This window comes from Lampetra fluviatilis, chromosome 2, assembly GCF_964198595.1.
Source record: "Lampetra fluviatilis chromosome 2, kcLamFluv1.1, whole genome shotgun sequence".
Taxonomy (NCBI): Eukaryota; Metazoa; Chordata; class Hyperoartia; order Petromyzontiformes; family Petromyzontidae; genus Lampetra; species Lampetra fluviatilis.
In genome coordinates, this window is record NC_136276.1 from 5,749,123 (window position 1) to 5,762,417 (window position 13,295).

At 54.9% G+C, this 13,295-nt stretch overlaps 2 protein-coding genes across 2 annotated transcripts; both read right to left on the bottom strand.

Annotated features, from left to right (window-relative positions):
* Positions 1-2,905: 2,905 nt before the first annotated feature.
* Positions 2,906-5,235, bottom strand: HOXA5 (homeobox A5). Its single transcript, XM_078866779.1, has 2 exons — positions 4,358-5,235; positions 2,906-3,940 (listed from the first exon to the last, which is right to left on the bottom strand). Exons 1-2 carry the CDS (start codon positions 5,049-5,051, stop codon positions 3,690-3,692), a joined length of 945 nt encoding a protein of 314 aa, XP_078722905.1. The 5' UTR covers positions 5,052-5,235; the 3' UTR covers positions 2,906-3,689.
* Positions 5,236-8,855: 3,620 nt separating this feature from the next.
* LOC144940411 (homeobox protein Hox-C6a-like) lies at positions 8,856-11,447 on the bottom strand. The gene is made up of 2 exons (XM_078866780.1): positions 10,435-11,447; positions 8,856-9,583 (listed from the first exon to the last, which is right to left on the bottom strand). Exons 1-2 carry the CDS (start codon positions 10,895-10,897, stop codon positions 9,300-9,302), a joined length of 747 nt encoding a protein of 248 aa, XP_078722906.1. The 5' UTR covers positions 10,898-11,447; the 3' UTR covers positions 8,856-9,299.
* Between the last annotated feature and the right edge of the window lie 1,848 nt (positions 11,448-13,295).

The window sequence follows — 13,295 nt, forward strand, 5'->3', positions numbered from 1 at the left end:
ACCGGTGTCCCTCTACCTCGATATTCGTGTGCCCGCGATGTGCGTTACGCACACGCCGGCACATATACGCACACGTACACACGCAGAGATACGTACACCGCACCCCTCTCGGCTAATAACTCATTTTCCGACGGGTTAAACACACTGCCTGGAGGATGAGGATAATCGCGACCTTACAGCCACCGCAAGCGAGCGCATCAAGAAAACTAATTGCGACGCACATTTGTCACCCGCGGCCCGATCGTTCCAGTTGCTAAAAGTTTCGAACTTGCCACCGAGCATAAACGTGGGTACGGGAATCGCAAAAAAAAAGTTTCTCGTGGCTTGGGAGGCTTGGCGCACGGGCCGAGGCCTGCCACAGACGCTCCTGCCACGGCAACCCCAACACCACCATCACAGTAACAACCCCCCCCCCCACACACACGATACACACCGAGTGTTAGTGCAGATCGAGGAAACACAATACTTGATTAGGCCTCCCGGACTAAAAGTCACTGGGGCTCAGGCGCGGGCCATCCAACAGCCGCAGCAGCAGCAGCACCTCGGTCGGGTCGGCAGCGGCAGAAGCGGCGGCGGCGGTGACCACGGCGGCTGAGCCGCCGTGGTCGATGGGCCCCACCTGGGTCCCGAAACGCGAGGCCGAAGCAGGGCGGGCAGGCGGGCGGGCGGGCGGGCGCGCGCGGGGGGAACCCCACACTGGCACGAGCGGCAACGCACTTTAAAATTATTTCATTAGTTATGTTTTTTTTTCTCTTCTGTTAACAAAAAAAAAACTTAGCTCGCAGCGGCTGGCATGGAATTGGGGGAATATGAGGCCGCTCCCCCGTCGATTCATTTGTGTCCTGGAGGTTTTTTTGTGTGTTGTTGCTTGCTTTGTTTTTCCGCCTGCCTTCTGTTGCCGCATAAAGAGAGAAGGGGGGGGGTGTGGAGGGCAATAACGCGGAGTCCGCGGTTGCGTGTGACTGCAGAGCATGGGCCAGCGCTGGGCGAAAAAAGCTGTCAAACCGGCCACTGTCATAAAACTTTAAACGCGTCACGTGCTCCGCCTTCAGCCAGTGAGCTCAGTTGCTATATGGCCCGCAAAGAAGCAGTAAAACTCACCAGAAACAAAGTGTAAATTAATTTATAGCACCCCTCCTCCTCCTCCTCTCTCTCTCTCTTGGCTACCTGATTGCTTTTGAGGCGCACAAAAAGGCCAGCACGAACCTTGAAAGAATGACACACCAAGTTTATGCAACTCGGTGGGAGAGAGAGAGAGAGAGCGTGTGCAGTGGCCGGGACTTCTCCGTGTGCGTTACAGGGACACGCGGGACTCCTCCGTGTGCGTTACAGGGACACGCTGGTCCTCTCACTGTGATGTCGGGTGGGTGGGTGGGGGGGGGGGGCGACTCCTGTGAGTTGAGGTAAGTGCCTCCGCCAAGTCAGAATCTCGCCCGAGGGCCTCTGCGACGGCAAGATACGCGCTTTGTAGGCCTCGTGTTAAGCAGTTCATTAAGTCGCGTTATTTATATATATATGTGTGTAAAGATGTATAATGTAATACAATAAACGACGACTCTGTCGGGCCTTCCCGTGCGGAGCTTGCAGTCACAAGTTAGCTGTGCGCTGGAATATTGTTGCTCCGCCCTCCAGAGGAAAGCCACGCTCGTAGTGAGAGAGAGAGAGCGAGAGCACGTGCAACTACATATATACATATGAGTGGATACATATATGTCTATCTCTACTACGGCGGCGCGACGTGAATTGTAAGAGCAGAGGAGGGAAGAGTGGGAGTGGGTGGGGGGCTAAGAGAGGCCTCGGCGCGGTTTTGGTGGCCCTAGTGGGGGGGCGGGGGGGGGGGGCAGCCAGCGGTGGTGTGTCTCGGGGTACGGATTGGGGGGCGGCCCCCCCCCCCCCCCCGACGGGGACTCGCGTTGTAACTCGCTCGCGTGGTCTCGGCGATCTCGACTCGAGGGGGGTCGAACTCCGGGGAGACTGTCCCGCTTAGAGGAGCTTCCTGGGCGCGGGGGATTTGTTAGCGGGTCACCGCCGTTTCCCTCGGCAGATCTTCGCCGCCGCGTATTTTTTGACCGCTCGGAGATTTTTTTGTTTGGGGGGGGGGGTGGGAGGCGGGGGGTGAAGGATAAACATTTGAATTAAAATAGGAAACCACAAGTGACAGATTTCGGATGCGCTTGAGCGTTACTTTGAAACAAAGAGGATAGATTGCGCTGTAAAGTTTAATGGCTCACCGGCGACACAAAGCGGTTTATGATCGCTTCCCCTAAAGCCCGCGAGCTGGCGATTCGAGTTTTATTGCGCAATCGGAAATCGGGCCCTTTTGATATGCGCGGCCTCCGACAGAGCCCCTTTCATGGCCCACCATCAAAGAGCGGGGGGGGGGTAAGTTATTTTCCCAAAGTCCCGAAAACACGACGCTTCTCCTGCTGCTGCTGCTGCCGCTGCTGAACAGTGTCAAATATAAACTTCTAACCTATTCACACCGCCCCCCCTCCACAACTATCACCACCATCACCACCACCACCATCACCACCACCATCGCCGACTCTTCGACCACCAGGCGCGCGGCTTTATCGGTGATGGCAGCCGTTTGCTGTAATAACGACGGGACGCCTTGTAACAACAATTTTCGATAGTTCGGGAAAGTTAACGGAGCAACGTTCACGCGAGCAGCCTCGTCATGGCAACGACGAGCATTGGATATGCCGGTGCGCGCGGGCACGAGTGACGGACAACCCTAAACGCAGCGACCGCGATGGAAACGTAGGACAGGGCGAGCGGTTTGATGACTCAAGATCTGACTTTTATTTTTTTTTCCTCTTTGTTCTGATATACAGATAAATTGGCAAAATGACAGCACACCTTTGACACGAATTATTTTTTTTTTAGCCCGACGGCCAAAAAAAAAGTGAGCAGATCGATTGCGAGTTCATGCGCGTTAAACAATACGATATACATCATCAGACAGCACGAGTAAGTGAGTGGGCAGGGTGCCCAGGCAGATCCTCACGGAATGTCCTACTATCTCTCTCTTCTCTTTTCAAGATAAGTCTTACAAAAATCAACCTCACAAACTACAATTGTACCGACGTAAAAGCGCGCGCGCGTGCGTGCGTGCGTGCGTGTGTGAGTGGTTCCTTGCGTTTTGTTTGCTAAGCAAAGCAACTAAGTCTAATTTAGGAACAGACAAAAACGTATTGCTCTTAATAAAATTACTTTACACTATACAAAGCGGTTGCGGGACTTCCAATTGTCTCTCGAGCAAAAGCCACAGTATAGACACAGAGAAGACGACGAAATGCGCGGCTCACAGCTACCAAGCCTGAACATGCCCCCCGGACACATTCTTTAAAAGTACGCGAAGCGAGATCATGGACACGAGTCCCCGCAACAACAACAAAAAACTACGGTTCACAATTGCACCATAATACAGCACAACACCTACACGTCACATTATTTATACAAATGTCAATGCACAGGTATCGTTAATACTGCCCGCTATTACAAAAAATCATAAAAAAAAACGAAAGATAATGTAAATGACACGAGACTGGATTACGTTTGTTTTGTTTGTTTACCCTCATATTAATAATTATCAGCAATTTTTTTTTTGCTGAGGCTGTCGCTCGGCACACACACAAACAAACACACACGGGGTGGGTGGGTGGGGGGGTTCTGGAGATGTGACTTTAGCCGTGGTAGGCGCCGGCTTGGTTAGCCATGCTCAGGCTCTTGAGTTTGTTGTCCTTCTTCCACTTCATGCGCCGGTTCTGGAACCAGATCTTGATCTGGCGCTCGGTGAGGCAGAGCGCGTGCGCGATCTCGATGCGGCGCCGGCGGGTGAGGTAGCGGTTGAAGTGGAACTCCTTCTCCAGCTCCAGCGTCTGGTAGCGCGTGTAGGCGGTGCGCGAGCGCTTGCCCTCCGGTCCGCTCATGCCGTCTACGAGAAGAGGGGGGGGGAAGCGCGCATCACGGCAAACGCACGCGCAATCCGTGAGATTTATTCGACGTGAGAACGGGGACGTTTCGGCGCGTTGTTGTAAAATAAGGGAAAAAAATATCGGCGGCCGGACGAGCGTGAAACATGCCCGTCAACTGTCCCTAACGCAAACAACAAATCTACAAACCTATCGATCCGTGGCTATTTTCCTATAGCCGTCTATGTCGCTTTCATTCGCCGTGCGCGTTTCAAATTGGCCTGTCACCCCCCCCGCGCGCGACGCGGTGTTTTTGCCGTCAGTGTCCCGCGGACGCCGCGCGGCCGTTCCCCCCTCGGCTCGCGATTTGAGCGCTCCCCTAGCCCTCGGAGTCGCGCGTGGTGCCGTGCGTGCGCGTGCGAGCGAGCGAGCGCCGTTACCGTGGTTGAGGTGGAGTTTCCTCATCCACGGGTAGATCTGCGGCTGCTGCTGCTGCGCCTGCGAGTTCTGAGACTGCGCCGCTTGAGACTGCTTCCCGCTTGCTTGCGACGACGGCGGCGGCGGAGGCTGCTGCTGCTGCTGCTGCGGCTGCTGCTGCTGTTGCTGCTGCTGACCGGCCTGAGCGCCGGCCGTTCCGCCCGCCTGGCCCTCTTCCTCGGCATGCATTGCCGGCGAAGAGCCCTCCTGCTCGGCGCCTTGGCTCGTCGCGTACTGCGGGCTGGCCAATCCCGCCTCCGCCTTGGCCCCGTCGCTGCTGCTGCTGCTGATAGCGCCGTTGCGCTTAGTGGCGTTGGTGCCGGGCGCGCTGGGAGACGGGCAAAGAGCGGAGCAGGCGGGCGGCTCGGCAGCGTGCGACACGCCCAAGGAATGCTCCAGGCGCGAGCTGTTGGCTTGCGGGAAGCTGCGAGAGGTCTCCGGGCCGCCGCCACCGCCGCCGCCGCCGCAGTGCTCGACGGAGGAGCGTCTCAAGCTGAGATCGACCCCACTGTAACCGTACGCGTACCTGGGCGAATGCATCGCGGCCGACTCCCTGTACGAGTCGCTCACTGCGCCCGCATTCCCGTAGCCGGGCACCTGGTAGTCGGGGCCATTCTGATAGCGCGCCGCGAAAGAGTTCACAAAGTACGAGCTCATTTGTTTTGTTTGTTGTTTTTTTGCGTTCGGGCTTGATTTGTGGCTATCGGTGCCTCCTGAAGCCCGTTTCGCACTGCACCCCGAACGGTGTATGAATTATGGGAATATCGAGGACCATGCTGGTTGCTAGTTTGGACGGGCTCTGCCAAATATGGGTGCCGCGTCGAGTCACGTGTTCTTTGTTGCCCAGTCGTAAATCTCGCAGCGGTGACCTCTGGGGGTGAATCCACGGCGTGGCGCTACGAACCACGCGGCACAGAGGGCCCCGCGCTCGGCTCTCGTCGCGCGGGGGGGGGGGTTGGGGAGGGGCCCGGCCACGGTTCCAGCGCCGATCTGTGGCGGCATCTACTGGCGGAGCTCGGGCACGCACGCCGGTGTCAAAGCATAAGCAGGTTGCCCCCCCACCCACCGCCACCATCACCACTCCTGCCCGCCCCGTCCGCCCGCCCGCCACCCTCCCTCGCCGTAGAGGGAAGGGACAATAACATTAAAATTATTGCGCGAGATGATAACGCGGCGGTATTGAACATTTTATGGTGGACATTAAAGTGCCGGATGCGGACAATAGATCACCCGAGCGCACAATGGCCGCGAGTGTTTTTTTTTTGCCTTCCGACAAAAAAAATAGAAAACCCCCCTCTTGATAAAGGCGCCTCGGCGTTTGCGGCGGCGCTAAACGCGCGTAATCGCCGGGCCAAACGTTACAGATGCTCGTTCGAATTTATGATGCGGGCTCAGATAAAAATAGATAAAATGCCCGCGCGTGAAGTTGTCATATTCGTTGCGTGCGCGTGCGCTCGCGCGGGCGGGCGGGCGAGCTCAAAGAGAAAGAGAGAGGGAGAGAGAAAAGGTGTGGGGGGCATAAATCTGAATGGTTCCCAAGCGTGCATTTGAGCCACTTGGAGCGGCCCATAAAGGAGCGTAGATTGAAACAAAGTGTTGTTCCAAACAAGGCGTCGGCAAGCCCTGTAATATTTTAATTGTGTCTGACGCACGGCGAGAGGAAGAAGGGGACCGACGAGGATGAGAATCCTCCCGATAAATGTCTTTCCCGCACTCGCGGAAACAATCGGTGGAAGGCGGGCGGGCGGGCGGGGGGGGGTGAGACGCGGAAGGGGAGCACGGGGTGCGAGATGTCAGCCAAACGCAGGCGGCTGGCGCCTGGCGGTGGTGATGGTGTGATGGTGGTCGTGGTGGTGGTGGTGGTGATGGTGGTCGTGTTGATGGTGGTCGTAGTGGTCGTGGTGGTGGCGTTAGCCCCGCGCGGACACACAGAGAACGAGCGAGCGAGCGAGAGAGACAGCGGACAGGGCGATCACACCACGAGCATCTCCCCAACAACACGCTCCGTGTTGTGTTGCCGCACTCGGCGTGAGACCGTGGCTGTTGATTTACACGAGGAATATATATTCACCGCCCCGCGCGCGCCGGGACGCCGCATATACGAGTCCCCTTAGTTGCGTTTAAATGCGCGCTCCGTACAATAAATGTAACCGCGGTATTATTATTACTAATATTTATGTGAGCGCGCCTCTCTTTATTGTGACAAGCTCACACACGCACGCACAAACACGTGTCTGTGTGTGTGTGTGAGCGCGTGTGTGTGTGTCTATAGGTGCGTCGCACACGTTTATGGACACGCACACACTCACTCGTATGTACACACGCACGTATACATACACACACACGTGGCGCGCGCGCGTGTATATATATTATAAGAAAAAATGTCTTGAGATACATTTTGCCGGCACCTCGCCCGTCCTTGTGTGCAAGAAAATAGCAGGCGACTCAGTCGAGTACCCAGGGACCTAGCAATGACTCACACCGCCCAGAGCTCAACCCGTGGTTGTTGTTGTTGTAGTAGTAGTGCCGATGTGGATACACGTGTAAACAACAACGGCAAAGACAAGAGATCTCTCCTAGAGCCCTTCTCACAGAATGTTGGAGAAAGTGCTGTTAGCGAGCACCTAACAGCGACAAGACACGCGTTTAAACACGCGGGGCTATATTCACACACTACTCTCACAATGTACACGTTACCACCGATGGTTCTTATTATTATTGTTGTAGTGATGATGATGATCATTATTATTATTGCGATCACAACTCGCTGATTAAAAAGTTTAAATAAATAAAAATCATAAATTACATTCACCATCTCCAAGAACTCGCTCGTGCATCGTCTGCTTCCTATTCGAGGTGCGGTGATTAAAAATTAATCCAGAGCGGAGCCGTTGAGGCAGTGGTAGACGCTCATCGGATAAATTTGACGTCGATTAAAAAAAATTGATTTTATATTTTACTCCGCGATCGCTCGGTATCCAATACGAGGGTATTTACCAAACAGGTCTTTATCTGACACTTTTGAATGTTTTTTTTCTAACCCAGCGATAATACGACAAGATCTTTAATTTTTGTTTGAGGGGGACAACAACAATAAAAAAACACCCTCCCCAGAAGATATTCCAGGAATTAACAAAAATATATTCCACCATACAATGGCAAAAAAACAAGCCATCTTTGACGTACACACATACACACACATATATGTACACATATATACACATATATATGTACATGCGTGTATTCCGTATATGTTTTCAGAACGATGAAATGCATAGTTTGAAGATAAACATTTTTAAAGTAAGCATCTTTGCCGTCAGTTCACATGTTTATTTTTGATCATCTGTCGGTTCGGAGATTCTGATTTAATGAGTTGCCTTGGGGGTTTTTTTTTCGTGAAAACACTCGGAGAGATGGTGACAGTCTTGTTCTTGTTGCTGCTGCTGCACCCTTCTCTCCGTCGTCCCGGCAAACTTTCTGGACTTCCCCAGGTTATGTGCGTACGTCGCAATATGCCCAGCAGGTATAAAGACAAAGCTCCTACCACCCCCCTCCGTATAGCCCTCACAGAGAGACACAATGGCCAAGATCCCCCGTATAGCCTTAACAGACTGTAGGTGCAAGTGTTGTTAGCGAGCACCTATAAAGGCCGGCACAACACACGAGGGGGTGTGTGGCCAACACCACGCCCGGGCGCCTTTGTCTCCCTAGTGGCGATGTTTACACATCGCATCAAGTACTCATTTAAGGCTGAGTCGACCTAGTAAAGGCCCAGGACCGGTTCAGATAATCGCCACCGGTGTTGGCCGTGAGCGGGAATCGAACCCGGGTCGACGGGTTCGTAGCGCAGCGTAGCGCTAACCGCTACACCACCGCTCCCCACAACAGAGAGATACACACGTACACGCGCGCCCGTGCCACCTATCTAGGGCTGCCGTCGAATCGACAGACAGACGTCAAGGTAGGTAGATACGCGTGCATGGGGTCACGCTTTTTTTCAGTAGTGCCAACGTCTCAATGATGCCAGCCAGAGTCCGCGTGCGACTCCCGGAGTACAGGAGAGGAAGAAGAAACGCGGGCGGGGGGGGGATGGAGTTGATTAACGCGAACTTAGTTCCACGCGAACTTAGTTCCACGCGACCTTAGTTCCACGCGACCTTAGTTCCACGCGACGTGAGTTCCACACGATTTGGCGACGTAAAATCGTCATTGGGTGGCGCGGAGAGGCTCGTGTTGCTTCTGTTTGTTTGATCGCGGATCGGTCGTGATAACGTTTGGTGTTTGAAGCGAGCCGCGACGAGCTTTAATCCGTTCTCAAATATTGAGCGACGTCGCCTTTGAACGCGCGAAGAGGTCAGAGTCGTTTCTGCGGTTCACATGTAATAATTTTATTTCAGATACATTAATACCACTAAGTGATAGCATTGTAACACTAAAGATACGTAAATCACACGACGATTTTACAATACATTTACAAATGCTCTCTTTTTTTTACAGACATCGATTTCAAGAATATGTTAACACGTTCCATTTAACTACTTCCAATTATACATAGGCGATCGTGTATATGGACATACGGCCACTATTTCAAACAAAATATGCGACATCTTTTGTACACATTCATATAAGGACAGCAAAGTGGACACAATTGTAAAAAAAAATATTTACGTGTACAATAATTAAAATAATAATATCAAACAAGAAAATATTTTACCATGGTTGTAATTATAGTGCACAACATAGTTTACGTTTTTTTTTTTAAATGACACACTTAACTGCGCGGAAGATGTGTTGTTTTGTGCGCGTGTGCGTGCGTGTGCGAGTGTGTGTTTTTTTTTCCTTTCGTATATTTTTGTTTGTATCGTTGTAAAAATGCAAAGTCCTAAAGTCCCAGCCCGGTGCACGTCACGCACTCGGCGTTCCCTCCGACGCGGCCGCCGCCACCGCCGCAGCCGCCTCGCACTCCTCCTTTGAGAGGCTCGGGATATTGTGCTCCTTCTTCCACTTCATGCGCCGGTTCTGGAACCAGATCTTGATCTGGCGCTCGGTGAGGCAGAGCGCGTGCGCGATCTCGATGCGGCGCCGGCGGGTGAGGTAGCGGTTGAAGTGGAACTCCTTCTCCAGCTCCAGCGTCTGGTAGCGCGAGTAGGTCTGACGGCCGCGCCGCCGGTCTGTGCCAAGCCCCAGACCTTCACGGCCCAACAGCCAGCAGCACAGACAAGCGCGTTACAAAGAGACAGGCCAGATCGACACCGAACGCTGGCATCGTCAGATACACACTGTAGATAATCGGCAACCACCACCACCACCACGACCACCACCACCCCGTACCGCCTCAGTCAACACCCACCTACACATCAAGAATGGCACTTAAAAGCGCACACATACAGCGAACGTTTAATTTACAAGATAGGATTGTCAGATAGGGGATCACGCGGCCGCGTTTTGGGCGAGGCTGCCGCTACTGTGCTGCTATTTTTAAACCGAGCGGCAGCAAGCACCGGCCTCCCGTATCTGCTGTTGTTATTATGCAACGGAGCGTTTATTTGCGAGCCATCGAGCGAGCAAACTGTAGCGTGCAAGCCACCGCACTCGGCGTAGCTATCGGCACAAGTCGCTCGTCTGGGTCGGTCACCGCTACACGCGCTTTGCACAAAACAACTCAGTCGCTGTACCTGCGAGTTACCCCCCCCCCCCCCCATAACATTCTGCCCCCACACCTCCACCGCCGCCAATTCAGCGTTTCTATCGCCGCTTAAATCCGCCCGCGAGAAACGCGACTCTCAACAAGCAACCCATTGTTTACATTCGCGATGTGCGGCTTTTAAAGCGACGGCGCCGCAACGCGCACAGCCGCCTACCGGAGCGGTGGGGTGGGTGGTTGGTGGTGAACTCTGCGCAGGCAAGAACACAAAAAGGTGGCTACGCTACAGCCGTGCACTCCCGTGCGTGCAAAGGGGGCGAGCGAGCGAGAGAGCAAGCGAGAGAGAGCAAGCGAGAGAGAGCAAGCGAGAGAGCGAGCGAGATCATCGCCACGTACCATTGTGCGAGTTCATGCGCTGCATCCATGGGTAGATGGGCACCGTCTGTTTGTGCTCGTAGGGCGACGGCGACGAGAGCGACTGCGCACCGACGCGGGCCTGCGAGGAGGCCCCCTCCTCTTTGCCTTCGTGGCCGGGCAGCGCGAGTGGCAGCGAGGGCTCTCCGGCGAGCGCCGCAAGCCCCCCCACTGCCTCCTTGTCGCGGTAGTAGCCCGCGTAGCTGTAGTCGTAGGCTGCCCGGCTCGCGCCGAACGAGCAGTTGGCTTGGGACGGGTAGTAGGCGTGATGGGACGCGGGGTAGGTCCTGTTGGGAAGCGTCGCCGGGCCGTACGGAGCTGGGAAGTGCCGAAGATGCTCGTATCCGAGCGGGTAGAGGGCGGGCGCTTGTTCGGGGTAGAGCTCTTGCGAGGCGGACCCCGCTAAACTTTCGGAAAAGGCCGAGTTCACGAAATAGGAGCTCATGTCGCTCGGCTCCCGCGGGCTGGCGGGCGGGTGCTTAAATATTTGCAAGCTTTCCCCACAAGTCTGGGGTTTAAGTTATAGTTTTTTTTCCACTTCTTCGCAAAATGAAGTGTCTCGGCATGGCCCTGCGCCAGAAAATCGAGAGCGGGGAGCGGTCAGCTGACCGGCGGCGAGCCAATGAGAGGGGAGGTGAAGAGGGTGGGAGAGGAATTTTTTTTTACATGCCACGAACAGACAGCTCAGAGCGCGGCAGCGACGGCTCAGTGCGGATGGCAGCAAACCCGCCTCTTCTGCTGCTGCTGCTGCTGATGATGCTACTGCTGCTGCTGATGCAACTGCTGCTCGTGATGCAGCCGATTCCCTCTTTTCAAGCCCTGCGCGCTTCTCTCTCTCTCTCTCATCCGTTTTTTTTTAATCGTTTGATTTATTTTTCTTCTTATTCTTCTGCCCCTTCTTCTGTTTCGTGGTGGTGGTGGTGGTGAGGTTGGGTTTTTTTTGCCGGGGGAATTTTTTTTGTTTGTTTGATTGTTACCGCCGCCGCTGCTGCTGCTGCCACTGAACGCATAAAAAAAATAACCGAAAACAATCGACTGAAAACCGAAAGCGCGAATTCGGTATTTCTCCTCGACACCTCTCCACCCCCACCGCCCCCCTCCCCCCCAACACGCCGCACGCTTTGCCCGCCGACACGAACGCGCAGAAAATTGTATATGGCAAGGATGGTGACGAAGGCGCTCCAGCGAGAGGGGTGGGTATCAGCTGGCTGCCTGGGCCGAGTCAAGGTGCGCGCGACCACTTAACGGCGCTTTAATTACTGCGCGCGCGCGAGCGCTCGATACGCAGCGCGAACGAGCACGCGGTGCGCGCAGTTTCTCACTCGGCGAGTTGTTTCGGTCCCGAGATTTCTAACCTCGCCTCCCCCCCCACCGTCCGCCCCTCCCGTCGGCTTTGTTTCTTCTTGTTGCACACAATTGGCGAGGTGTACACAAAGTCAGGCGACAACAACCAACAGCGACCGTGCGCGACAAAGCATCCGCGCCGATCTCGCTCGCTCGGTGAGGAAGTGGGTGGGGGTGGAAGCAGTGGGGGGGGGGGGGGTAGCAGCGATATCCGCAGTTGCGAGGGATATCCCGATCCCCTCCCACCGTGCGGGCCACGCTCGCCCTGGTCCCCGGTCAAGCAGAGGGGGGGCTCGCGAGGGGGTGGGGGCGGGAGGGGGGTGGGTAAGTTTCATCCACCGCGGGAACGCGAGGACGCATGGTCACCCCGTGACAATCCCTCTCTCGTCTCTCCCGACTCCGTGCGGTACGCGCGTGTGTGTGTCTCTCTCTATATCGCACGCAGTGGTGAGGCGACCTACGTAGCGGTGACTCACGCACGACTCGTAATTATCAGCGTTTTCTGCGCCTTCCGTATGCGTCTATGCACGTGTGTGTGTGTCTGTATCTGTATGTGTGCGCAAACACGAAGACAAAACCCGCGTGTACAAAAAAACCAAAGACAACATGCACACACACACACACACATATCCATCGACACGTCGAGAACATAGATCGGGCGTGTGATGCCCCGTGTGTGTGTCGCGACGCACGGGCGTTCGCTCCGTGTACCACGCGGAGTGTCTCGCGTGTCACCGCGCCTCATTCAAGGAGGGACAGAGAGGCGAGGTCGCCCAGGGCAGGGCAGTGGGCATCGATTTGCGAGCGAGCTTCGCCGGGGTACGAGGAAGAGAGAGAGAGAGAGAGGGGGGGTGGGGGTCGCCTTTGACGAGGCGCGAACCGGGCTCGCTCGGCTGCCCACGTCGAGGGGACACCGCCGTGGGGGGCTCGTGGGGGGCTTAGGGGGGTTCCGCGAGACACGGACGGACGACACCTGGGGGAGTGGGGGGGTGGTGGCAGTCGACGGTCTCGCGGCTACATAAAGTCGCCAGAATACGGCGCGTACTCAGCCGGTCTGAGCCGAACGTCACGACAACGTTACCAACTCTCGCATCAACGTACACATATATACACACACACACGTTATAGAAGCACACGCACGGGCGCGTGGACAGGTTCATTTATATATTATAATATCAGTTGACACAAAAAAATTCTAAACTATTAAAACGAATGAAAAGTCCACGATAAATATACTATCGGGAAATGTTTCCCTATTTTAAAAGTTTGCGGCTGTCGCCTGCAATCGACGCACGCGCGAGTTCTTTGCGCGGCGATCGCTGATAATGAATTCGCGTCGTTATTCGGCGCTTAAATAATTCGTGTTAATTGGTTCGCGGTGTCCCCACAGCGTCCTCTCTCCCCCCACCCCCCCCCCCCCCCCCCCCCGTGACCCCCCCCTCTTCTGCTGCAATCCGCAAGGCGCATTGTGCTGGCGGTACACGTGGATCAATAGCTAT

Bases quoted from the DNA above. Each gene is read 5' to 3' on its own strand.
- HOXA5 (XM_078866779.1), bottom strand. From the start codon at position 5,051: ATGAGCTCGTACTTTGTGAACTCTTTCGCGGCGCGCTATCAGAATGGC. The intron at 3,941-4,357 runs GTAACGGCGCTC...CTCTTCTCGTAG, and splicing joins GAAACTCCACCTCAACCACG to ACGGCATGAGCGGACCGGAG.
- LOC144940411 (XM_078866780.1), bottom strand. From the start codon at position 10,897: ATGAGCTCCTATTTCGTGAACTCGGCCTTTTCCGAAAGTTTAGCGGGG. The intron at 9,584-10,434 runs GTACGTGGCGAT...TGGGCCGTGAAG, and splicing joins GCGCATGAACTCGCACAATG to GTCTGGGGCTTGGCACAGAC.